The sequence below is a fragment of the Mizuhopecten yessoensis genome, unplaced genomic scaffold (assembly GCF_002113885.1).
Source record: "Mizuhopecten yessoensis strain PY_sf001 unplaced genomic scaffold, ASM211388v2 scaffold6863, whole genome shotgun sequence".
Lineage (NCBI taxonomy): Eukaryota > Metazoa > Mollusca > Bivalvia > Pectinida > Pectinidae > Mizuhopecten > Mizuhopecten yessoensis.
The window spans coordinates 156171-177747 of NW_018406762.1; the positions used below are offsets into that span (position 1 = coordinate 156171).

At 34.6% G+C, this 21577-nt stretch overlaps 1 protein-coding gene across 2 annotated transcripts; it reads left to right on the forward strand.

The window, feature by feature from the left end:
- The first annotated feature begins 624 nt into the window (after positions 1 to 624).
- On the forward strand, positions 625 to 19713 carry LOC110452742 (ornithine decarboxylase-like). Of its 2 annotated transcripts, XR_002463221.1 has the most exons (13): positions 625 to 908; positions 2872 to 2961; positions 3247 to 3343; positions 3614 to 3690; positions 3967 to 4139; positions 4405 to 4542; positions 5780 to 5945; positions 7348 to 7495; positions 8588 to 8697; positions 9662 to 9867; positions 10020 to 10094; positions 10612 to 10685; positions 19262 to 19713. XR_002463221.1 is itself a non-coding variant. In XM_021501394.1 (12 exons), the coding sequence occupies exons 2-11, from the start codon at positions 2875 to 2877 to the stop codon at positions 10048 to 10050; spliced, it is 1233 nt and encodes a 410-aa protein (XP_021357069.1). In that variant the 5' UTR covers positions 625 to 908; positions 2872 to 2874; the 3' UTR covers positions 10051 to 10094; positions 10612 to 10996. The 2 variants fall into 2 exon arrangements, 1 of the variants encoding a protein (XP_021357069.1); XM_021501394.1 differs by lacking the exon at positions 19262 to 19713 and having other exon boundaries at positions 10612 to 10996.
- The last annotated feature ends 1864 nt before the right edge of the window (positions 19714 to 21577 follow it).

Consider the following 21577-nt stretch of genomic DNA (forward strand, 5'->3'; position numbering starts at 1 on the left):
TCTGACAGCACTATGGGTGGTCGGATAGCGCACTTACATTTCACCAAGGTGGCCGGGGTTCGCTAACACTCGGCCCAACAAGAGTGATTCATATAAGTTAAAATAAATTGTTTCATATTTGTGGTAAACTAAATAAAGTTTATATTTATATATCTGACAGCAACGACATCATTTAACAAAGAATGCAGCTGACAATGCATGTTTCTTATACACGTTGAACAAAAAACATGGTGTTTGTATGTATGGACTCCTTGTGTACGTCTTTCAACCGCCTTTCATTACAATATATTTACGCATATAACCTGAAAAACGTTTATGTAAAATACTGTAAATATAATAAAGTAATGTAATCATCGCGTTTTCCAACCTGCTTTCTTTGTATATGCAGCTCAATACTGTCAGTCAAAACTCTAAAACAACATTCTACAATTATAAACTAAATAAAACTGAACAAAGAACAGTCTTAAGCCATATCCTTTCTTTCTAGAATACAACTCTTTTATCTGAATTTCTTGTCGTTAGCCTTTGAAATTCCCAGATATCCAGTCTCTGTCAATCTTGTTAAACAAGTTGAAGGACCATGTGATCAGGTCAAAGGTCACGTCACATATTGTGGCACGCCTACCTTGTGATGCAGTATATATATACAGTCCTCGCTCAATCTCTTAGTTATTTACGACGTGAACAATAAACGAGCTATTTTTTAGGTTATCAGCTGCCCTTATAGACTGTGTTAAATAGAGACAGTTCAAAGGTTGACAACCTAAAAACGTACGCATATCTATCAGCAAGAGTGATTCCTGTCTATTAACTTCATTGGTGTTAGCGCACAGCAGTTGATACCATCATCATCATACCTTACTGGTTTGGAGGTCGTACAAATCCGTGGAAATCCAATATTTTAACAGGTCAGTACAATACATTCTTTCGACAGACGAATAAAACTAGAACAAAAACATACAGTAAAATACTTCATAATTACATTGATGTGAAAAGTGTATTCATTGTACTGTTACATTCATTGCTTAATTAACATACAGATTAAAATAACACGACACAACATCTTTGTTCAATTGCTGTTCAGGTGAGTAATAATTGGGTTGAATAAATATCGATCGTATAGTGTGATTACCTCCAACATATTTCCAATTACATACTGCCACGTGAAAGTAAACTATATAAGGACAGCCGATAGGAATGCAAACGGACCAAATATCGCTTATTTTATCGTTTTATTTTGTTTATATAGGGATATGATGACATAGTGTGTACGTTTCTGGGTTGTTAAACCTAAGGTGGACATATTAGACTATTTAAAACACTGCATTACGTATACGGTACAAGGGGATACTTCTGTGTAATGTGTGACATGCACACTTGTCAACAGAGAAACATGTACTGGCAGGTACATAGTTGTGACCCTGCATAGATGCTAGCGGTGGATTTCGTGACTGGTGTAGATATTGCGATTGACCGACATCCTTATGAACAATCATTTTACAGGGGGAGGCTCAATGATTCTTAGCACGCAATGTAGGGTTTTAATTTAAGGCCCCTTTCAAACGACATCAGATAAGTATTTCTGCGTACGTGCAGTATCAGTATACATGTCTCCCTTACCAGCCATCTTACATGAACGGTAGTAGCTATATGTATTTGTATCGAGCAGGATGGTCACGTTAGAACAAGGGATCGTTCAAAGCTCAGGCTATATATGTGAATTACGGATTAACTTAGTGGGGAGAAACAACCCTATCTTGTGGGGCTTGGTTCATAAAATGTCAGTCTTTATTACACAAAATTAAATTTCGCTGTACGAATGCCTGCAGGGAGCTAAAAGCTAGTGCAATGGTTGATATATAGATATGTAGGTGATAATAAAACGTTTTGCTTTCAAAATCCTTACTTTAAAACTGATAGTCACATAAAGTGTTGACATGGTAAATGGGTTCACCTATATTAAACAAAGAACCTATTGTCAAAGATCAAAACGTACACTGGCGGCTCCCTCATTTCTTATTAAGCTTATTTGAGAACAAGGGGATGTTTCCGAATAAGAGGGCCCATTTGAATAACATAATTACATTAATAATATATATTCAACGAGAAAAGAAACATTTATATGTCTTTCAGTAGAAACACTTATATTATTGTTTGTAAAATTACGTGTTAGCTGGTAGTAGAATGGAGCGAAATTGTGTTGACCGGAAATCTTTCTGCTCGTCGAATGCAGTCATACGTTACTTCAGGATTTGGTACATGAAGTAAAACCCGCCAGAAGTTACAGTAATCGTACCAATGCCAATGGAGATGGGAGGACGAGATTGTGGCGACGTCGAGAGGCATTTTGATGACTGTTTCTTTCTTAAGCGTGATCATTTTAGTGATCATATTTACATGTCTAGTTGTAGTCAATAAAAATGGTCTCTTGCGGTAATGGATATTAACAATTGTCAAAAGTAGGTAAAACAACATAACACAATCCTTCACACAAGTTATGTCATCAGAACGTTTCTGAGGTAAAACAGCTGTCAGCTATAATACTAGTTTTGGGTGACCTGCAACCTTGCAACTTGGACCACACACGCTATAAGGCTGGATGTGTTTTCACCATGTCCCCGACTCTTCATTAAAGTCTGTAAAAGGACCCTGGTGCGACGGTTTATTTTCCTCTAATCAACACAAGACATATAATACCCAACTATGAAAATATCATGTAACAGCATTTGTCGCAAAAAACTACACCAATACCAATTAATTAGGGATACACTAGTCAGGAACTATTCAAGAAAGCAGCCTGTTTTTTGTGAACAAACCATTATATGATTATATAATCATGCTATTCAAGGTTCTCTTTTCCTTTTCTTGAAGATAATGGCAGATAACGACTTGAAGATCGTCGATGTAAAACGTACCCGTGCAGACTACATCAAAGAACAGGTTTCATACCATACAAAACTGGTAAGATTATATAAGATTTGATTTCACTTTTCTGTCGGTCTGGCCTTTCAGTGAAAATTTTCCATGGGGAATAGGCCTATTTGATGGTACTGTTTTGTAGCAAAACTTGTATACAATTTCTTTTGTGTTATATCCTTTTATCTTAAAGATTGGACGATACAGAGGTCATTTACCACTTTCTGTTCACTTGTACGTGAATATCTTTGTACCATACCGTTTCGTTGTTGTGCACTATTGTTCTTTGTTATTAAATCAATAAGTGAATTAGATACTTGTTTTTCACAGGGAATTGACGATCCTCTGCTTATCGTTGATATTGACAAAGTTGTGGAGAGGTACAGAAAATGGTACAATCTGTTTCCTAGGGTGGAGCTATTTTACGGTATCGTAATCTTTATTATTGCTTGCTGAAATCTCTCCATCTTAAAAACACTTTATCTACTCTTAACAAAGCGTCATACGCAGTACATTGTACTTTCATTGTAATGCAATTCCAACCATCGGAGTAAGAACGGATACTGGAGTAGTTTGAAGGCATGGAAATGTTTAAGTGCAAAAGCATATATTTCTTCTCCTTTATTTCCAAATATGTCAAACGGTTCATGATATGCTATCAACAAATGAAAAATCGTTTAACTTTCTAATACCACAGCCTTAAAGTGCAACAGTAATGAGAAGATCATTGACGTCCTTGTAAAACTGGGGAGCAGTTTTGACTGTGCGAGCAAGGTGAGTACTTCTTCCTGTACTAGTTGATCCGTGACGTCATGATACATAGTGTATAATGATGTAAGAAAACAACAGATATACTGTTAATTCGACATCCATAACGTAAATAGTTTAATACATTCTCGTTCATTTGATAAAACGGCCGAAGCTTAAAACTTTTTCTTACCGTTGTCATCAACCTCGCATGGAATTGGATTTTATATTTTATATTCCATTCATTATTATGATAAATATTTTTGCATAGTTACAAAAACATTATTTTTCATTTGAGAGTAGTCTGAGATACAGCAGGTGTTAGAGCTCGGGATCGATCCGTCTCGCATCATCTACGCCAATCCCTGTAAACAAAACTCACATCTTACTTACGCCAAGGAGCACAATGTAGATCTGATGACATTTGACAGTGAGGAGGAATTGATCAAGATAAAGATGTTGTATGGATCAGCAAGGTAGGTAGTAATACAAATTGAATGTGTCTGTCAGGGTCATTTTCGTGGAAGCGAATGTTTCATGAAGCAGGATAATTTCCAAACGACAGAAAATATTTTGGTAACATAATTTCATGCATTCAATCTTGATCCGCAATAACAACTCTGTTTGAGAAGGGATTTATACAAATACGCTCGAAAACAACCATACGTGAAGTCAAAGCTATTCATAAATGTTCAACATCAATGCCTTCCATTTGTATTGTAGCAATTAATTGTGTTGCAGATTAGTGTTGCGATTTCGAACAAAACATTCTTTTAAAGTAACGTATGACCTAGGACAGAAGTTTGGATGTCTCTTCGAAGAAGCAAAGGATTTATTTATATCTGCAAAGACCAAAGGCTTGGACATCGTTGGTGTGTGGTATGTTGCAAACCTGAATATTTAAGTATTAACCAATTGCTAGTGAAATAAAGTTTCGAACTGTTGAAATTTATATCAATACTTTTTTTTGCTTGAGTCTCCTCTTGACTTGGCTATGACAGTCAGCATGCGGAGTCATACTGTGTTAATAATCGCAACGCTTTGGAATAAATTCATTATCATTAAGTGTCCATGTCGGCAGTAACTGTGCCATTGACGGCACATTTGCTGTGTCAATAAAATATGTCCGGCGGATATTTGACATGTGACTACAGGTAGGCATTGCTATGGATAAGCGTGACATTGGAGGTGAATACAGACGCAGAGATGTTGATTGACATACTATAGAATAAGGATAGTTTTAGATCAGCTTTCACCGAAATATATACATTTGTAAAAGTTTTGTCCTCGTATAGTGATTTTTCGTTCGTCAACTCTTTGGTTCTGTCTCGATTTAACTTCAGCTGGCTACAGGTCAATGAATGACAACGCGTTTTATAAAGTTCTACAATTTATTATGTACAAAATGAAACATTGAGGTAAATTAGATGAAACATGATGAATAAATATGCACAATACTACAGAACGTCAACCACTCGACCGGCCCATACTTAAAACAGTATATCCGTGTAACACTATGTCCTCTCAAAAATGTCCACCCGGTATTACACCCCGGGGAATCAGTTTTAACACGCCCCGATAATATATTACAACATGCCTACAACGGGAAAATAACCATTCCACATTAACGCTTAGATAATTCTACCAAAACATGCCTACACTAGAAAATACCAACCAGCCCGGAATATTTTTGAGGTCCAAGGCCAAAAAAACTCCTACATACCTGCCCGTAAGAAGGGAAAAGACGAGCCGGCCAGCTACATGAAAGCCTCTGCCAGACTGATTTACAATACCAAAACACCCAGCTATATAGCCAAATTTTATTGTATGCCTCGAAATGCACGTGCAATGTAGTATTTGAACTCGATACTGACCCAAACCTGAGCGTAGAGTGCTGTACAGGTAAGGTAACATACCCTAAAAATATTAGCCAATCAGAAACGTCTAAATATAATACCGGAAGGTAATCCCCAACGGGAACACCCCAGGTAAACGATAAGGAGCCGATGATCACAACACGAACTCCGTATTACGAAACGTAAATACGTAAATATATACAGCAAGTAAGTGTTCAAAACCCAATCCTTTTACACATTAATGTCATGTAATGTTGCAGTTTTCATGTTGGAAGTAACTGTCGAAATGCCAACGCATATTCCTCGTCGATCAAAGAAGCACGGATGATATTTGACGTAGGACTACAGGTCGGCTTTGATATGAAAATTCTTGACATTGGAGGTGGATACAGAGGCAGAGATGTTGATCATCCGACTATAGAAGAGGTATATAAAAAAGCAAATTACAACATTAATCATTACCTGATTTGTCTATAGATTCCGTGTTAGAAGTCAGCTGATGACGTACTACATGTAACAACACATAGTTTCAAAGATGTTAATTGGTGAGGATTATGGACGAGTTTTATGGTAGACATCTGCATATCTTAGGGAAATATTATATTTCTTTTTGTGATATGAATGTCATCTTTATTATGCTCATTAGAGTGCCTTGTGGTTTTGATGTCACGACCCGAGTTCTCGATGTTAAGACATGTATTTTGTTTTGGATTTGACAGGGTGTCGTCGATGAAGCAGAAGACGCTTATCTTGATGTTTTCCCCATGTACTCTTTCAATGGTCTCCATGTCATTTTTTTCATTTGTTGTCCTCGTGTTATCGTTTTCAGATCGAACTGTGGCTTTGTTGACACTCGGTATTCCTTTGGTCTTTTTTTGTATTTGTTGCTTTATATTAATCTGTAGTTTAATAAAATACCATGTACATGTAATGGTATCGTCTTTTTCACACAACACAACACACCACACAGCAAGAATACGCGCATTTCTTAATGGACTTTACAACGTAATCCTACTGCTTTCTCCTACTGCTAGGTATCTACAAAGTGTTGTCAATTGTGTGGTTTGGTAAATCTTTTTGGTTATAGAATGTACCTACCGATAAAAAATAGTTGTTCTATCGTCGCTTCACAAGACACACTGTTGTTTTGGATGCAGTGAATAGAAGGAACCGTTCTGATTAGTGATATTTTGACACCGTGAGAATTAATATGAGTAAAAAAACAGAATAGAAGGAGAGAATCCACGTGGAAGTGCAGGTAACCCAATACCTTTCTCGACCGCCTTGGTGAAAGGCGAGAGCGTTTCCTGGCGATGGTTCGAATCGCAACACAACGGTTCACTTTATCCCTTAAATCATCTTCGCAATTCTAGTCATAACATCACAACAAGCGTGTTACTAATGTTTTACATACGGAAGTCAGCAGATAACATTTTATTTGTATTTTGATGTCAGTAACTAGCGTTTTTTTATGTTTTTTTCTTTACATGTTTCTTTTATGATGATCTCATATTTATGTAAATGTATTGTTAACTACAAAACGTTGTAATATACATGTATATGTATATGTACTTAACAATGGGTCAGTATAATACAAGTGGCAAGAAAGTACACTTGTAAAGTATGACATGTCGTAAATTTGCTCTTTTTATAAAGTGTATTGCATTACAAATACCATTGCCAACTTTAATATCGATATATGTTTTATTTGAATCATTAGAATGGAAAATGTATTCATGCCGGACTGATGATATGTTGATATTGTGGTGATCATACGGAAAGTATGCATATCGTTTTAAATGATTTATCTTTTAATGTTTCTATTTAGAATGCCGAAGTAATAAACCAGTGTCTAGATGAATATTTCCCTGAAACAGACGGAGTGACAATAATCGCTGAGCCAGGACGTTACCTTGTAGAAACTGCTGTCAGTGCTGCAGCCAGTATCATAGGTCGGAAGTTTGTCTATGATAATGGTATGTGTATATGGTGTTTATTTCGCCAAGATACGTACACACTTTATACAGTTTTTGTTAGAAATGAGCTGCAAAACATACAGTGAGAAGATGTATAAACAAACCTTTGCATGAATTCTTGACCTCGCTTTTGCCAACAATTCTAGCGATAAGACATTATTACAGTACACATAACCTACTTTCTTTGTTTGTATTTTCATATATTAAGCATATCCCCTTCAACATACTTTTTTTCAATTGTTAAAGTCAGCATTTCCTGTGTTAAATAAGGTATGAGTGTTGCAAAAATTAACATGATTAGGTCGAAGTTAGTTTCGCAAGTTAAATAAATCTTAAAGCGTGGTGCGTCATGAGACATCATAAGAAATTAAATTATTTTGACCCATTTTGAGCAATAAGTCAATTTCCTTTTATTTCCAGATAAACGCCCGTTACATATATTTTACTAATTAACTATGACAGTTTTGAATCTGACAGATGATTTATTTATCTAGTTAATCTTTTCCATTCTCTATGTGATTGTGAATCCCCGTTCTTATGTCAATTGTTAAATATTTATGAAATGCGGAATAATCGATTAATGCTCTTTCAAATCAATGGCCTTTTTCATTAGTGCTTTAATCTAACAAACAATATCTTTTTACAATATTCTTATTTAAATATAGCTGTGCTTTGCTTTAATTTCACTCTGTCGAACCATTTGTTACCCAACACTTCCGATCAAATCATTTTGTTTTAAAAAACGCGTTGCCGATGAACAATTTTGCTACGTATTTAGAACGAGTTTTCCTGTGCAATTATAACAATTGATGTAAAGTTATAAGTAAAATAACGAACAAATGGGTGAATATGGAAAAGCGTAAAATAAACATTTGAACTAGTCATAATTGTACAAGTACCTCAGAGATTCTGTATGCATGTATGCATATAAACCAAAAATTAAAAAATTAACGCAAAACATATTTCATTTAGACGATCGGACCAGAACTCGGGTATGATGATGTAATAGTAAACATAACTCTAATATGAACAAAATCATAAGTTTACTAGCGGGAGTGTTTGTACATATAGCGTACCATTTATCTGTTTCAGACAGAACCAGTCTTGAACATGTTATGTATAACGTGAACAATGGAGTATATGGAACGTTTCATTGGGCAAAAGGCAGAGATGCAATTTTAATTACACCCGTTCTTGGAAAGGTTTGTTTCCATTTTTTTTAAATGTTGACTTCTCTACCTATCCACGGATTTCGTAGCATACTTTCAACATTAAGATTGGTTTGGCTAATTTTGTTTAACGTCCTATTAACAGCTAAGGTCATTTAAGGAAGTGCCTCCATCTATGTAGTACATGCGTGCCTGCGTGTGTGTATGCAGGAGACAGGGTATGTTGGAATGCTTGTCTCCTTGTGATAGCGCGGATATGTTGCCGACTTCATAGTGCTATATCACTGAAAAACCATACCGAAGGCACCCAGCACAGCATTCTGCCCGGTCACACTATACTGAAAACGGATGAACCAGTTGTTGCCATTCCCCGAAATGCAGGGAATAACAACTACCACTTTGAAGGACTTGGGTATGTCCCGGCCTGGGGACAGAACCCATAGCCTTTCTCATCTGTGCGAACCCTCAACCTTCAAGCCAAAAGTGAGGTGTTGCCAAGCAACGCGCTAGGAAATAAAAGGCAGTTAGAAGTAGAAAGAAAAATAAAGATCCAAACTATTGCAATGGGTGCAGCAGATCAATTTTGGTCGCGTTTGTGTCCCCTATTAGAGGACACTAAGCAAATCCCCGATGAAAAAATCATATTTTAGCAAGTACGTTGTAGTTTGAATTGTATGTATTCCTTTATGAAAGTAAAGTAATCAATCTTCTGATGAGAAAACGAAAAATTAAATGAAAACATTGCATACAGAATTGTATATTATAAATTAAGTTACCTGTTTCCCCTTTGTCACACATGTATATAGAATTGGCTTCTATGTATAAAAGCACCTCCTCTCTCGTGATGATATATCAGTTTACCATTTGTTACACATGAAGTAAACGAAATAAAAGTGAGTCACAATATTCAATACTGTGTTTTAACTGACAAAGTTTACAAAAGTCGTGAATGTACAATGTGTATGCAAAATGACGTCAACTGTTACATTATCTGTAGGCACAATCCGAAAACCATACGAGTACTGTGTGGGGTCCGACATGTTGCGCTACTGATTGCGTGGCCATTGACATCCCTCTACCACTGATGGAGGTTGGAGAGTGGGTGCATGTTCATTACACTGGAGCCTACTCGTTATCCTTCACTACATCATTCAACAGCATGCCAAGCCCAAAGCTGTATTACTTCTGTTCACGTGACACTTGGTATGTAATCAATTTGCATAAAGAAAGTGTTTTTCCTTTGATGAAATTGATAAAAAACGATTTAGTAAACATTATAATGGTCGTATTTTTGTAAGAAACAAGTGTAGTTATTTGTTATTCATTTGATACGATATTCGCTATCTTTTCTGTAGGGAATCCTTACAACAGTTGAAGGATCATTGACGATCAGCTAGATCGTGACATATCAGATTATATCAGTAAAACTGGTAAGTGTTCTATAATGTTTATTCTCTTCCGGGTAGTCCTTCTGACAGATAATAACGATGATAAAAATGTTGATTAAGCAGTTCAGAATATGCAGATAAAGGAATGTTTTGTTCTAAGAAAGATTAGCTGACATTTGGTAATATTGAGATTAAGTTAAAATAGTAAAAATATTTTCCTTTGTATCAATAGGCCGTACTGAAACTGATAACGCTATTTTGTAGACCATGTTCTCTACTATCATGTCTTCAAAGAAATTCACCTGTTTACAAAGCAATGTACGATTGTTACTTGTCTGTTACTGTATTCTAACGTAGATAAATGTTTAAAAATTCAACAATTGTTCTACCGATTAATATTGATGAAATAAATGATTAAATATGTCCTATAGAAAGCGTATATATCTTGAAATGCTTCCAAAGTTATTTCGGCCTAAAGAAACATTTTACAACGTAAAATGGTACTTTCTACTCGAAACAAGAGTGCGATGAATGTTCATACTTTGATTTTCCTGTTTAGGTACATATAACCGGATACCACAATACGGCTTGATGTTTTGCTGGACCGAAAGGGTGGAGTTGTTTTACCGTGGGGTAGACCACTAACTGTTACCAACGTTTTAACACTCTCTCCAGGAAACCGCGGTTCACAAGTCATCGCCAATAATCATGTAATACAATGTGTTCTGTATTGCATGAATTGTCATATATTTATTATTATACGAACTTTGTTTAATATTGAATTAAATAAAGCTGTGTGTTTGTAAGAATTGCGTATAATGTACAAATGATTGCCGTATGTATCCAAGAAAAAATAAAAGATTAAATTGACCTTTAAGACTTACGATGATGCGTTAAACTTCGTTTATTACTGGAAGAGCATGCCCTAAATTCTTGATTTGAAAAAGGAGATGCATAGTATATGTTCTTGTAGCTTGGACGCAAGGCAATGCTATGTATGTGCTTCCTTTATTTCCTTCTATTTTTTTAAAAACTTTATTAGTTAACTGCACAACCATGTTTGGAAGAATCTGGTATGGAATATCAGAAATAATTTAAGTGTTAAATAAATTATTTACAAAATAGAAAAGCGTTATGTTATAAAGAGATTATTTCAAAGTTATTTGCTCTCTGAGTTTTCTGAAAGTAGAGGTAAGCGGGCGTTATATTTGTACGTTGTTATTTGACATCATATTTTTAATATGTTTTTGGTTTGTTTGTGTTTTACGTCATATTAACAGCTATGGTCATTTAAGGACCTGTCAGGTTTTGATGGTGGTAGAAAGCCGGAGTTCCCGGAGAGAAATCACCGACCATCGCCCAGTACCGGCCGACTGCCTCACGAAGGTCTCGAACCCGTGACCCAGTGGTTAGTGTTAGCAGAATGTCAGACACCTGAACCACTTGTCCCGAAATGTATGTGTTAAAATACCTTTATTTCAAAATAGGAAGATATGTCGACATCCACACCTGCAGATTGGAGATATATAATATATACAAATATTACACCTGCTTTTAACCAAGGCATGTAATCTTAAGAGGCGACTAATGTGTGGAAACCCCCTGCATAATTGGGGATTTGCTTGTGTGTCCTTTACTTATGGACACAAAAACGACCGAAATAAATATATTGCACCCATTGCTGAATAATTGAGATCGTTAGATTTCTCTTTACTTCTAATTACCTTTTATTTCCTACCGCATTGCTTGGCAATAACTCACTTTTGGCTTTATTTTAAACGTTCGCCCAGATGAGGAAGGCAGTGACTTCTGTCCCCCAGGCCATGACATACCCAAGTCCTTAAAAATGGTAGTTGTTATTCCTTGCTAAGCATTCAGCATTTAGGAGAATGGCAACAACTGGTTCCCCCGTTGTCAGTATAACGAGTCTGGGCGAGATGCTGTACCGGGTGCCTTCGGCATGGTATTTCAGTGAGGTAACACTTTAAAGTTGGCATCACATCTGCGCCATCACAAGGAGGCAAATACACCAACATACCCTGTCTCAGGCAAAATATACACATGCACACTTACACAAAACACATGGAGGCACGTCCTTAAATGACCTTAGCTATTAAAAGGATGTTTAACAAAATAGAACCAAACCAACTAACTAAAATCGCAACACCAATGCATACAAACAAGAGAATCGCCACAAAAAAAGTTGTTTAATAATGAAAGTAATACTTCTATGAATCTATTAAAAATCGCCATCCCAGAAACGTAAAGATTTATTATAAAAATATTATTTAAAAACAACAGTAATTTGACTATTAGGGAAAACAAATACATAACGGAAAACAAGAAAACTAAGAATAAATAAAAACTTTTATTATAAAACTGAATCCAGACTATCCATATATTTCTATTTAGAGGTTATCCATTTTTTCGAGTTAAAATATCAAGATAACAGAGATAAATAGTGAATCTTCCCAAACGAGTGTTGTATGTAATCTGTGTGCTTAACCCGAGTAAGTGTCCCAGAGGTTACCCAAAAAGTGGTGCTTAGTTACCACATATAACTAAATCAAGATGCAGGGCCGCGGTGGCCAAGTAGTTCAGGCGTCTGACATTCAAATACCACTAGCCCTCCACCACAGGGTCGCGGGTTCGAGACCTACGTGGGGCAGTCGCCAGATACTGGCAGTAGGTCAGTGGTTTTTATCCGGCTTTCCTCCACCACCCAAATCTGGCACGTCCTTAAATGACCATAGCTGTTAACTCTTTCCGTACCGTTGTCGTGTACACACGACAACACTATGTCATCCTGGTCCCCGTTGTCGTGTACAGACGTTAAAATAAAGGGCCGTCTCATCCCCGTTGTCGTGTACACACGACAAGAGACTTTGATGTAACCTGCCTGATGTTTATTTTGTTATCGCACGAGACTGTCGCAAAAAAACAATTAATTGTCGCTAAAATCAGAACCCATCAGTTTGGAAGAAATAATTTTATTTGTGCAGAGTATCCTTTTTTATTATGTGACTTAATGTTTTCGGATTTGCCGCAAGATGTTTGTGTTTGGTGCCTCAAATGTAAACAAGATGGCGGCAACTTAATTCGATGGGAAAGTCATCATCAGATATTTGTTGAGACTTATGGAAGTAAATTTGAAATATAGGTCTTGATGAAATCTACTTGTATTTAGGAAAAAACTCAAAGACTCCACATTCGTAACCATAATCAATCCTCATTGGAAACCTGCACTACAACGCTGCGTTAAATACAAGGAATCGTACCGTTTATTGCCAGACAAATGTCGATTTCTCAGTCATAATCAGCTGCCAGTTAGTCATTATGCTGCGAAAATGAAGAAGTGTTTGTCTATGAACCAGAGCATGAAACAATAACAATATTTGTTCACCGTTACCTGTTTAATTCTTGCGGCAGTTACACCTAGTCTAAAAAGTAAATTAATAATCCGCCATTTTATTATATGCGCGGGGGCGAGTCTAATAAGTACATCCGGTACGGAATCCGGACCGGAGCTGCGGTACGGAAAGAGTTAATGGACGTAAAACACAAACAAACGAAGTCTAACCCAAGGTACAAAGGTTAAGTGATAGTGATCTTGTGTAATTACATGTTTACTGGATTGAACTAAGGAAATATAACAAGTGTTAATAAATGTTTCCCTGAGTTGTACATGTACGTCCTCGGGTACATAGGCAGTAATTGCCGGAAAAATAGTAAAAAGGCAAAATAAGAATTTCGTAGAAGAAGTAGGGGAACTCCCCCGTTTCTGCGGGAGGAATACTTTACCAAGTGTGATAAGGGAACACATATTTCATTGTAACGTTACTTTCTACAATCTTCAGAGGATTGTGTCGGTATTTTGACAATAACAACTAATTTATCACCTCTTTTAACCGATTATATCGCACGGGTTGAGATTTTGTGAAACGTGTAGATTTTGTATTTATGTCGATTAATATAATGCCATTCAGGATAAAGAAGGATGTCAAATGTTAAGTCTTATTGTAGATAAAGAAGGATGTCAAATGTTCAGTATTATTGTAGATAAAGAAGTATGTCAAATGTTCAGTATTATTGTGGATAAATAAGGATGTGAAATGTTCAATATTATTGTGGATAAAGAATGATGGCAAATGTTCAGTCTTATTGTAGATAAAGAAGGATGTCAAATGTTCAGTATTATTGTAGATAAAGAAGTATGTCAAATGTTCAGTATTATTGTGGATAAAGAAGGATGTCAAATGTTCAATATTATTGTGGATAAATAAGGATGTGAAATGTTCAATATTATTGTGGATAAAGAATGATGGCAAATGATCAGTATTATTGTAGATAAAGAAGGATGTGAAATGTTCAGTATTATTGTGGATAAATAAGGATGTGAAATGTTCAATATTATTGTGGATAAATAAGGATGTCAAATGTTCAGTATTATTGTAGATAAAGAAGGATGTCAAATGTTCAGTATTTTTGTAGATAAATAAGGATGTGAAATGTTCAATATTATTGTGGATAAATAAGGATGTCAAATTTTCAGTCTTATTGTGGATAAAGAAGGATGTCAAATGTTCAGTATTATTGTAGATAAATAAGGATGTGAAATGTTCAATATCATTGTGGATAAATAAGGATGTCAAATGTTCAGTATTATTGTGGATAAATAAGGATGTCAAATGTTCAGTAATATTGTAGATAAAGAAGGATGTCAAATGTTAAGTCTTATTGTGGATAAAGAAGGATGTCAAATGTTCGGTCTTATTGTAGATAAAGAAGGATGTCAAATGTTAAGTCTTATTGTAGATAAAGAGGTATGTCAAATGTTCAGTATTATTGTAGATAAAGAAGGATGGCAATTTTCAGTATTATTGTAGATAAAGAAGGATGACAAATTTTCAGTATTATTGTAGATAATGTGGATAAAGAAGGATGTCAAATGTTCAGTATTTTTGTAGATAAATAAGGATGTGAAATGTTCAATATCATTGTGGATAAATAAGGATGTCAAATGTTCAGTAATATTGTAGATAAAGAAGGATGTCAAATGTTAAGTCTTATTGTGGATAAAGAAGGATGTCAAATGTTCAGTATTTTTGTAGATAAATAAGGATGTGAAATGTTCAATATCATTGTGGATAAATAAGGATGTCAAATGTTCAGTAATATTGTAGATAAAGAAGGATGTCAAATGTTAAGTCTTATTGTGGAAAAATAAGGATGTCAAATTTTCAGTATTATTGTGGATAAAGAAGGATGTCTAATTTTCAATATTATTGTAGATAAAGAAGGATGTCAAATGTTCAATATTATTGTGGATAAAGAAGGATGTCAAATGTTAAGTCTTATTGTGGATAAAGAAGGATGTCAAATGTTCAGTCTTATTGTAGATAAAGAAGGATGTCAAATGTGCGGTATTATTGTAGATAAAGAAGGATGTCAAATGTTAAGTCTTATTGTGGATAAAGAAGGATGTCAAATGTTAAGTAAGGATGTGAAATGTTCAATATTATTGTGGATAAAGAATGATGGCAAATGATCAGTATTATTGTAGATAAAGAAGGATGTGAAATGTTCAGTATTATTGTGGATAAATAAGGATGTGAAATGTTCAATATTATTGTGGCTAAAGAAGGATGTCAAATGTTCAGTCTTATTGTGGATAAAGAAGGATGACAAATATTCAGTATTATTGTAGATAAAGAAGGATGACAAATTTTCAGTATTATTGTAGATAATGTGGATAAAGAAGGATGTCAAATGTTCAGTCTTATTGTGGATAGAGAAGGGTGACAAATATTCAGTATTATTGTGGATAAAGAAGGATGGCAAATGTTAAGTCTTATTGTAGATAAAGAAGGATGTCAAATGTTCAATATTATTGTGGATAAAGAAGGATGTCAAATGTTCAGTCTTATTGTAGATAAAGAAGGATGACAAATATTCAGTATTATTGTGGATAAAGAAGGATGGCAAATGTTTAGTCTTATTGTGGATAAAGAAGGATGTCAAATGTTAAGTCTTATTGTGGATAAAGAAGGATGTCAAATGTTCAGTCTTAATGTAGATAAAGAAGGATGTCAAATTTTCAGTATTATTGTAGATAAAGAAGGATGTCAAATGTTCAATATTATTGGGGATAAAGAAGGATGTCAAATGTTAAAGAATGATGGCAAATGATCAGTATTATTGTAGATAAAGAAGGATGTCAAATGTTCAATATTATTGTGGATAAAGAATGATGGCAAATGTTCAGTCTTATTGTGGAGAAAGAAGGATGTCAAATGTTCAGTCTTATTGTGGAGAAAGAAGGATGTCAAATGTTCAGTATTCTTGTAGATAAAGAAGGATGGCAAATGTTAAGTCTAATTGTAGATAAAGAAGGATGTCAAATGTTCAATATTATTGGGGATAAAGAAGGATGTCAAATGTTCAATATTATTGTGGATAAAGAATGATGGCAAATGTTCAGTCTTATTGTGGAGAAAGAAGGATGTCAAATGTTCAGTATTATTGTAGATAAAGAAGGATGGCAAATGTTCAGTCTTATTGTGGATAAAGAAGGATGTCAAATTATCAGTATTATTGTGGATAAAGAAGGATGTCTAATTTTCAATATTATTGTAGATAAAGAAGGATGTCAAATTTTTAGTATTATTGTAGATAAAGAAGGATGTCAAATGTTAAGTCTTATTGTAGATAAAGAGGGATGTCAAATGTTCAGTATTATTGTAGATAAAGAAGGATGTCAAATTATTAGTATTATTGTAGATAAAGAAGGATGACAAATATTCAGTATTATTGTAGATAAAGAAGGATGTCAAATTTTCAGAATTATTGTAGATAAAGAAGGATGTCAAATTTTCAGTATTATTGTAGATAAAGAAGGATGACAAATTTTCAGTATTATTGTAGATAAAGAAGATGACAAATATTCAGTATTATTGTAGATAAAGAAGGATGTCAAATTTCAGTATTATTGTAGATAAAGAAGGATGGCAAATTTTCAGTATTATTGTAGATAAAGAAGGATGGCAATTTTCAGTATTATTGTAGATAAAGAAGGATGACAAATTTTCAGTATTATTTTGATGAAAATGAATGAAGGAAACACGAGTAATAGATGCTTCTAGTGTTAAGTGGTACCGCTTTCTCTAAGTAAATAAAACAATGGAATCAGCTTTCAGAATTGATTATAAAAAAACCGGAAATTGAACTTTTCTTGTGTGTTTACTATGATTGTTACACATAGATAAAGAAGTGTAACGTAAAAGTGAGGTAGCACTTTAAAAGATGCCGTTGGAAGCCCGGTCCCACTACAAACAGAATACAATACATCTCGAGCAAACACGCAGGCATACACACAGAGATATTAGCCACTTGGCATAGAACTGTTACAGTGTAGTTATCGGCTGATAAGGCAGCTCCTGCAAATTCATCAAACATTGTATTTATCAATGTATATGCTAATTGTAATAATTGGATATATATGTATTGTAAAGTGCTTTAGAGTGGCTTATGTTAGATAGATAGGGCGCGTTATAAAATGTTGTATATCATTATTATTATTATTATTTATACTGTCCCTCTAACTGATTGAGCCATCTCGTTAGCAGAGGTGTCTTGCCCAACTGTGCTATCCCAACGTTAGAAAAGGAAGTATAGGAAATACACAGTACAGTGGGACAAGGATGCTTAAAAAAAGGAAAGACAAAGGTTGAAATAAGAAATTGTATTAAATTACAGGCTATTCTAAAAAAATATCAACCACAATACCTACCTCATTAAATCATTTGTTCTGAAATCATGATAGTTCTAGATTGCATCAAAAACCAATACAAACCTATATAACAACCAAGGTGAAGGTTTTCAAAATATTGATCACATGTCATCAAATTGATTTTATATGTGTTGGAAGAGTTGTCTCTCTTAGTACAGCGTATGACTTTCTGATCCGGATATTTACCAGCTGTGGTTTTAGATTATTAGATACTATGTGCGACCTACAAGCGGTACACAGACCAGAGGAAAAATCTATTGATTTACTATTCCTCTCACCATTGAAGTATACGTTTTTTGACGCCTGTTCTTTTTCTGTTACAGATGGTCTTCATTTGCTTAAGGTCATGGTTGCCTTCGTGGTTTTCGATATCACTTCATAGTTACCGTCTTGGTTTGGGATTTAGAAGATGGGTTACTGCAGCATATCATTGGACACTGACACTGAGGGGTATCGCTATGTACAGACAATTGTTACGGCAAGGGGTGTTAACTTTGGCATACAATTTGCGATCTCATGTTTCATACTCGGTTCAATTTGTTAATTTAACACACCTCAATATTAAAAGCAAACCTTAAAGTTAATTCGGGTGATTCTGTGTTCCCTTTGCTCACCAAAAATCATACATATATATTTATAAATGAATACCGTCACATGAACATTTAAAATTGTTATCGCCATATATATTTATATATATTTATAAATATTTAGAGTCGAAAGTGTTAGGGAGGTACTAATAAATTCTTTGTATTTTTTATATATATATTTTACCATCACAAGGACTTTGAATGTTTTTCTGATATATTTATATATATATATATATATGTATAGCATGACAGTGTTGTGCCAATCAAACAAATACATTTCAAAAATTGACGTCAATTATGTTGTTCAATTTGTGTTTATTTGATAACAACACTTACCTTGAAAATAACATGCCCGTATGTGTGATTTATGACACGAGACCCGTCCACCGTGTTTATAGCAGACCTAGAGATTTAGAATTGCATGTCTAGACAAATGTGTTACTGCAATTAAACATAACGTGGAATCTGTTATTGTAGTCATACAAATTATCATAAAACACAATGACGCTCTGTCTATAACAAAAGTGTTAACGTTGAAGAATTTGAAGAATAATTTCTTCTCAAAACTTTCATTTTCAAATTCATAACCAATTATACAAGCTTAGATAGAGTATCTGACATCAGTTTACTTAAAAAAATGATAGAATTAATGTTGGTTTATATATACAACACATTAGTATCTTAAACACTGCTACATTAATATTTTACTTAGCGATTTTTGTTTACATCGTTAACTTGTAGTGTTTTACACAAACAAAATGAAATATCTAAATCCTTTTAATTTCATAGATGGTCAAAATATTATTATTGAATTTTGTTTTCTTCGCGTTTAGGTACACTTGACCAATGGATAGCAATGGTGCTTGCGGGTTTTCTGGGACGACATTTGCACCATTTACAGGGCCCTTCGCGTTTATTTCAAAAGGACAACATCGTGAACTAACAATGTACACAAAATGTTGGACAAACTATTGCACAAATTTACTGTACCCTATTGCGACTATGTTTTAATATTTGAGAAAATTATCTTCTTTCTTTTTCGTTGATTAATAGAATGAACATAATTGATATAAAGGTAATACATTGAATTCATCAATTCATGAATATGTTTATCAACATGTAAGTTTCATCAAGATTCGGCTTCAGTTTATTGTACACTCATACGGGGTCTGAGTTGACCAATGTAAAATTCACCACATTCAAAATAAATTATAGCATCAATTATGTTTTTTATTTACATTTCATCTTAGTGTTCAAAGTAACATTCCACACCATTCTTAAAGATACAAATATTACATTCGATAATCATAGGTCATGTAACACAACTTGGTATCTTACACTTACGTACTTCTGTTGTTAAAAAGGAATTATTAAACTTGGAGCATATCAATATACGTGTCAAGGTCTTAGGATTGCGTCTACCATGTACACAAAGCATTCTTATCGAAAATGTTTCTCATACGCCTGCTACTTTGCTTCAACTTTTCACATTTTTCTTTATCACAGAAAACATAAAGAAATTCCAAAAATTGAAAGGATAAACAAATAGAATTAACTTCGGTTTATACTTTTGTTTTTAAGAACGGGATGTAAAGGGTCCCCTTTTCAATAGCGTTCCGTATGCCTATTACTTCAGTAAGATAACATGGAACTTAGAGGTGTTGATTTGTTTATCAAGTCAAGCATTTGGGACTTGCTTTTCACTGACGATAGTGATAATCTGTGAAGTAAGATTAAAGGAATATTCACGTTGTTGTGTTTACTGTGGTTAAAATGAAAATGTAGATAAGTATGTGCATCTGTAGCTTAAAATACAAATCAGTGGTAATAAAGATAGATTAATAGATATACAATATTTGATGTAGCGCCCTATCGAACTAGAATAAACAACTATAAAGCGCTTAACAGTAAATAGATGTACAATTTCTTCAATCAATACAATTAACATATAGAGTAAATAATACATCAATCAATACAACTTTGAGGAATTTACAGGAGCTGCCTTATCAGGCGCTAACTACTAGGCCTATGCCTAGTCAAGGGCAAGATATGAAAATGTTTTATGGAGACCCTTAAATGAACCAGGATAATAAGATAAAATGTTCCGAAAAGATAAGCTTTCTCTGCTTCATCGACGAAACTTGGTATAAAAACGTAGGTCGAATCATAGTAATGTCAAGTCCTCAACAAGTGAAGCATGGTATGGACAACGAAACAAAACAGCAAACTGACGAGTTGAAGTCTCAATCAATACAACTGGTAAACACATATGAACAGACAGACCCATTCACATTACATAAAGTAAATTAAATATTTAGCAATGAAATCATGATGGAGCCCATACATCTTGGTCATATACTTTTCAAGCGTGCTTTTCTCAAAAACTTGTATTGTAGTAAAGTTTGTGCTCCGGCAGTCAACATTTATCATGGAAACAATGAAATCGGATGTTCGTAAAAGCCTGAATATAGAATCAACTTTTACATGACAAGGACATCAGTTAGGAAATCAGGAATATTGTTATAAAGAAAGGGAATATTCATGATTGGAAAACCACAATTGTCACGCTAACTGTACACAGTTAATATCTCCGTTATTACAATTTCAAAAGTTCAGTTTGAGAAATATCGAACACAAAATCCAGGACAACATATGAACAAAAGTAAACATACCCCATATGACAATTTTAGTGTTGCTTTTTTAAAACTTTGATACATGTAATATTACAAGGGTTATTCATTGTACACAAATATCACCTATGGCCACCGTACGCTACTCTACACTGCTACCTTATGTCTTGTCAACAGTAAATGCATCTCGTGGTAGTATTTGATAAAAAATATCCATACCACTGAATGTGAAAGTCTCCTTCTAAGAGATGTCACTTTTCATCGTTTTGCGAAAAGGGCGTACAGCGATTTTTAAGAGAAAAAAAGTGCGATAAGAATTGTTTCAGGACGGACGGACGCTGCCGCTGGTATGAGGTAACACTGTTGGTATGAGGTAACACTGTTGGTATGAAGTAACACTGTTGGTATGAGGTAACACTGTTGGTATGAGGTAACACTGTTGGTATGAGGTACCACTGTTGGTGTGAGGTAACACTGTTGGTATGAGGTAACACTGTTGGTATGAGATAACACTGTTGG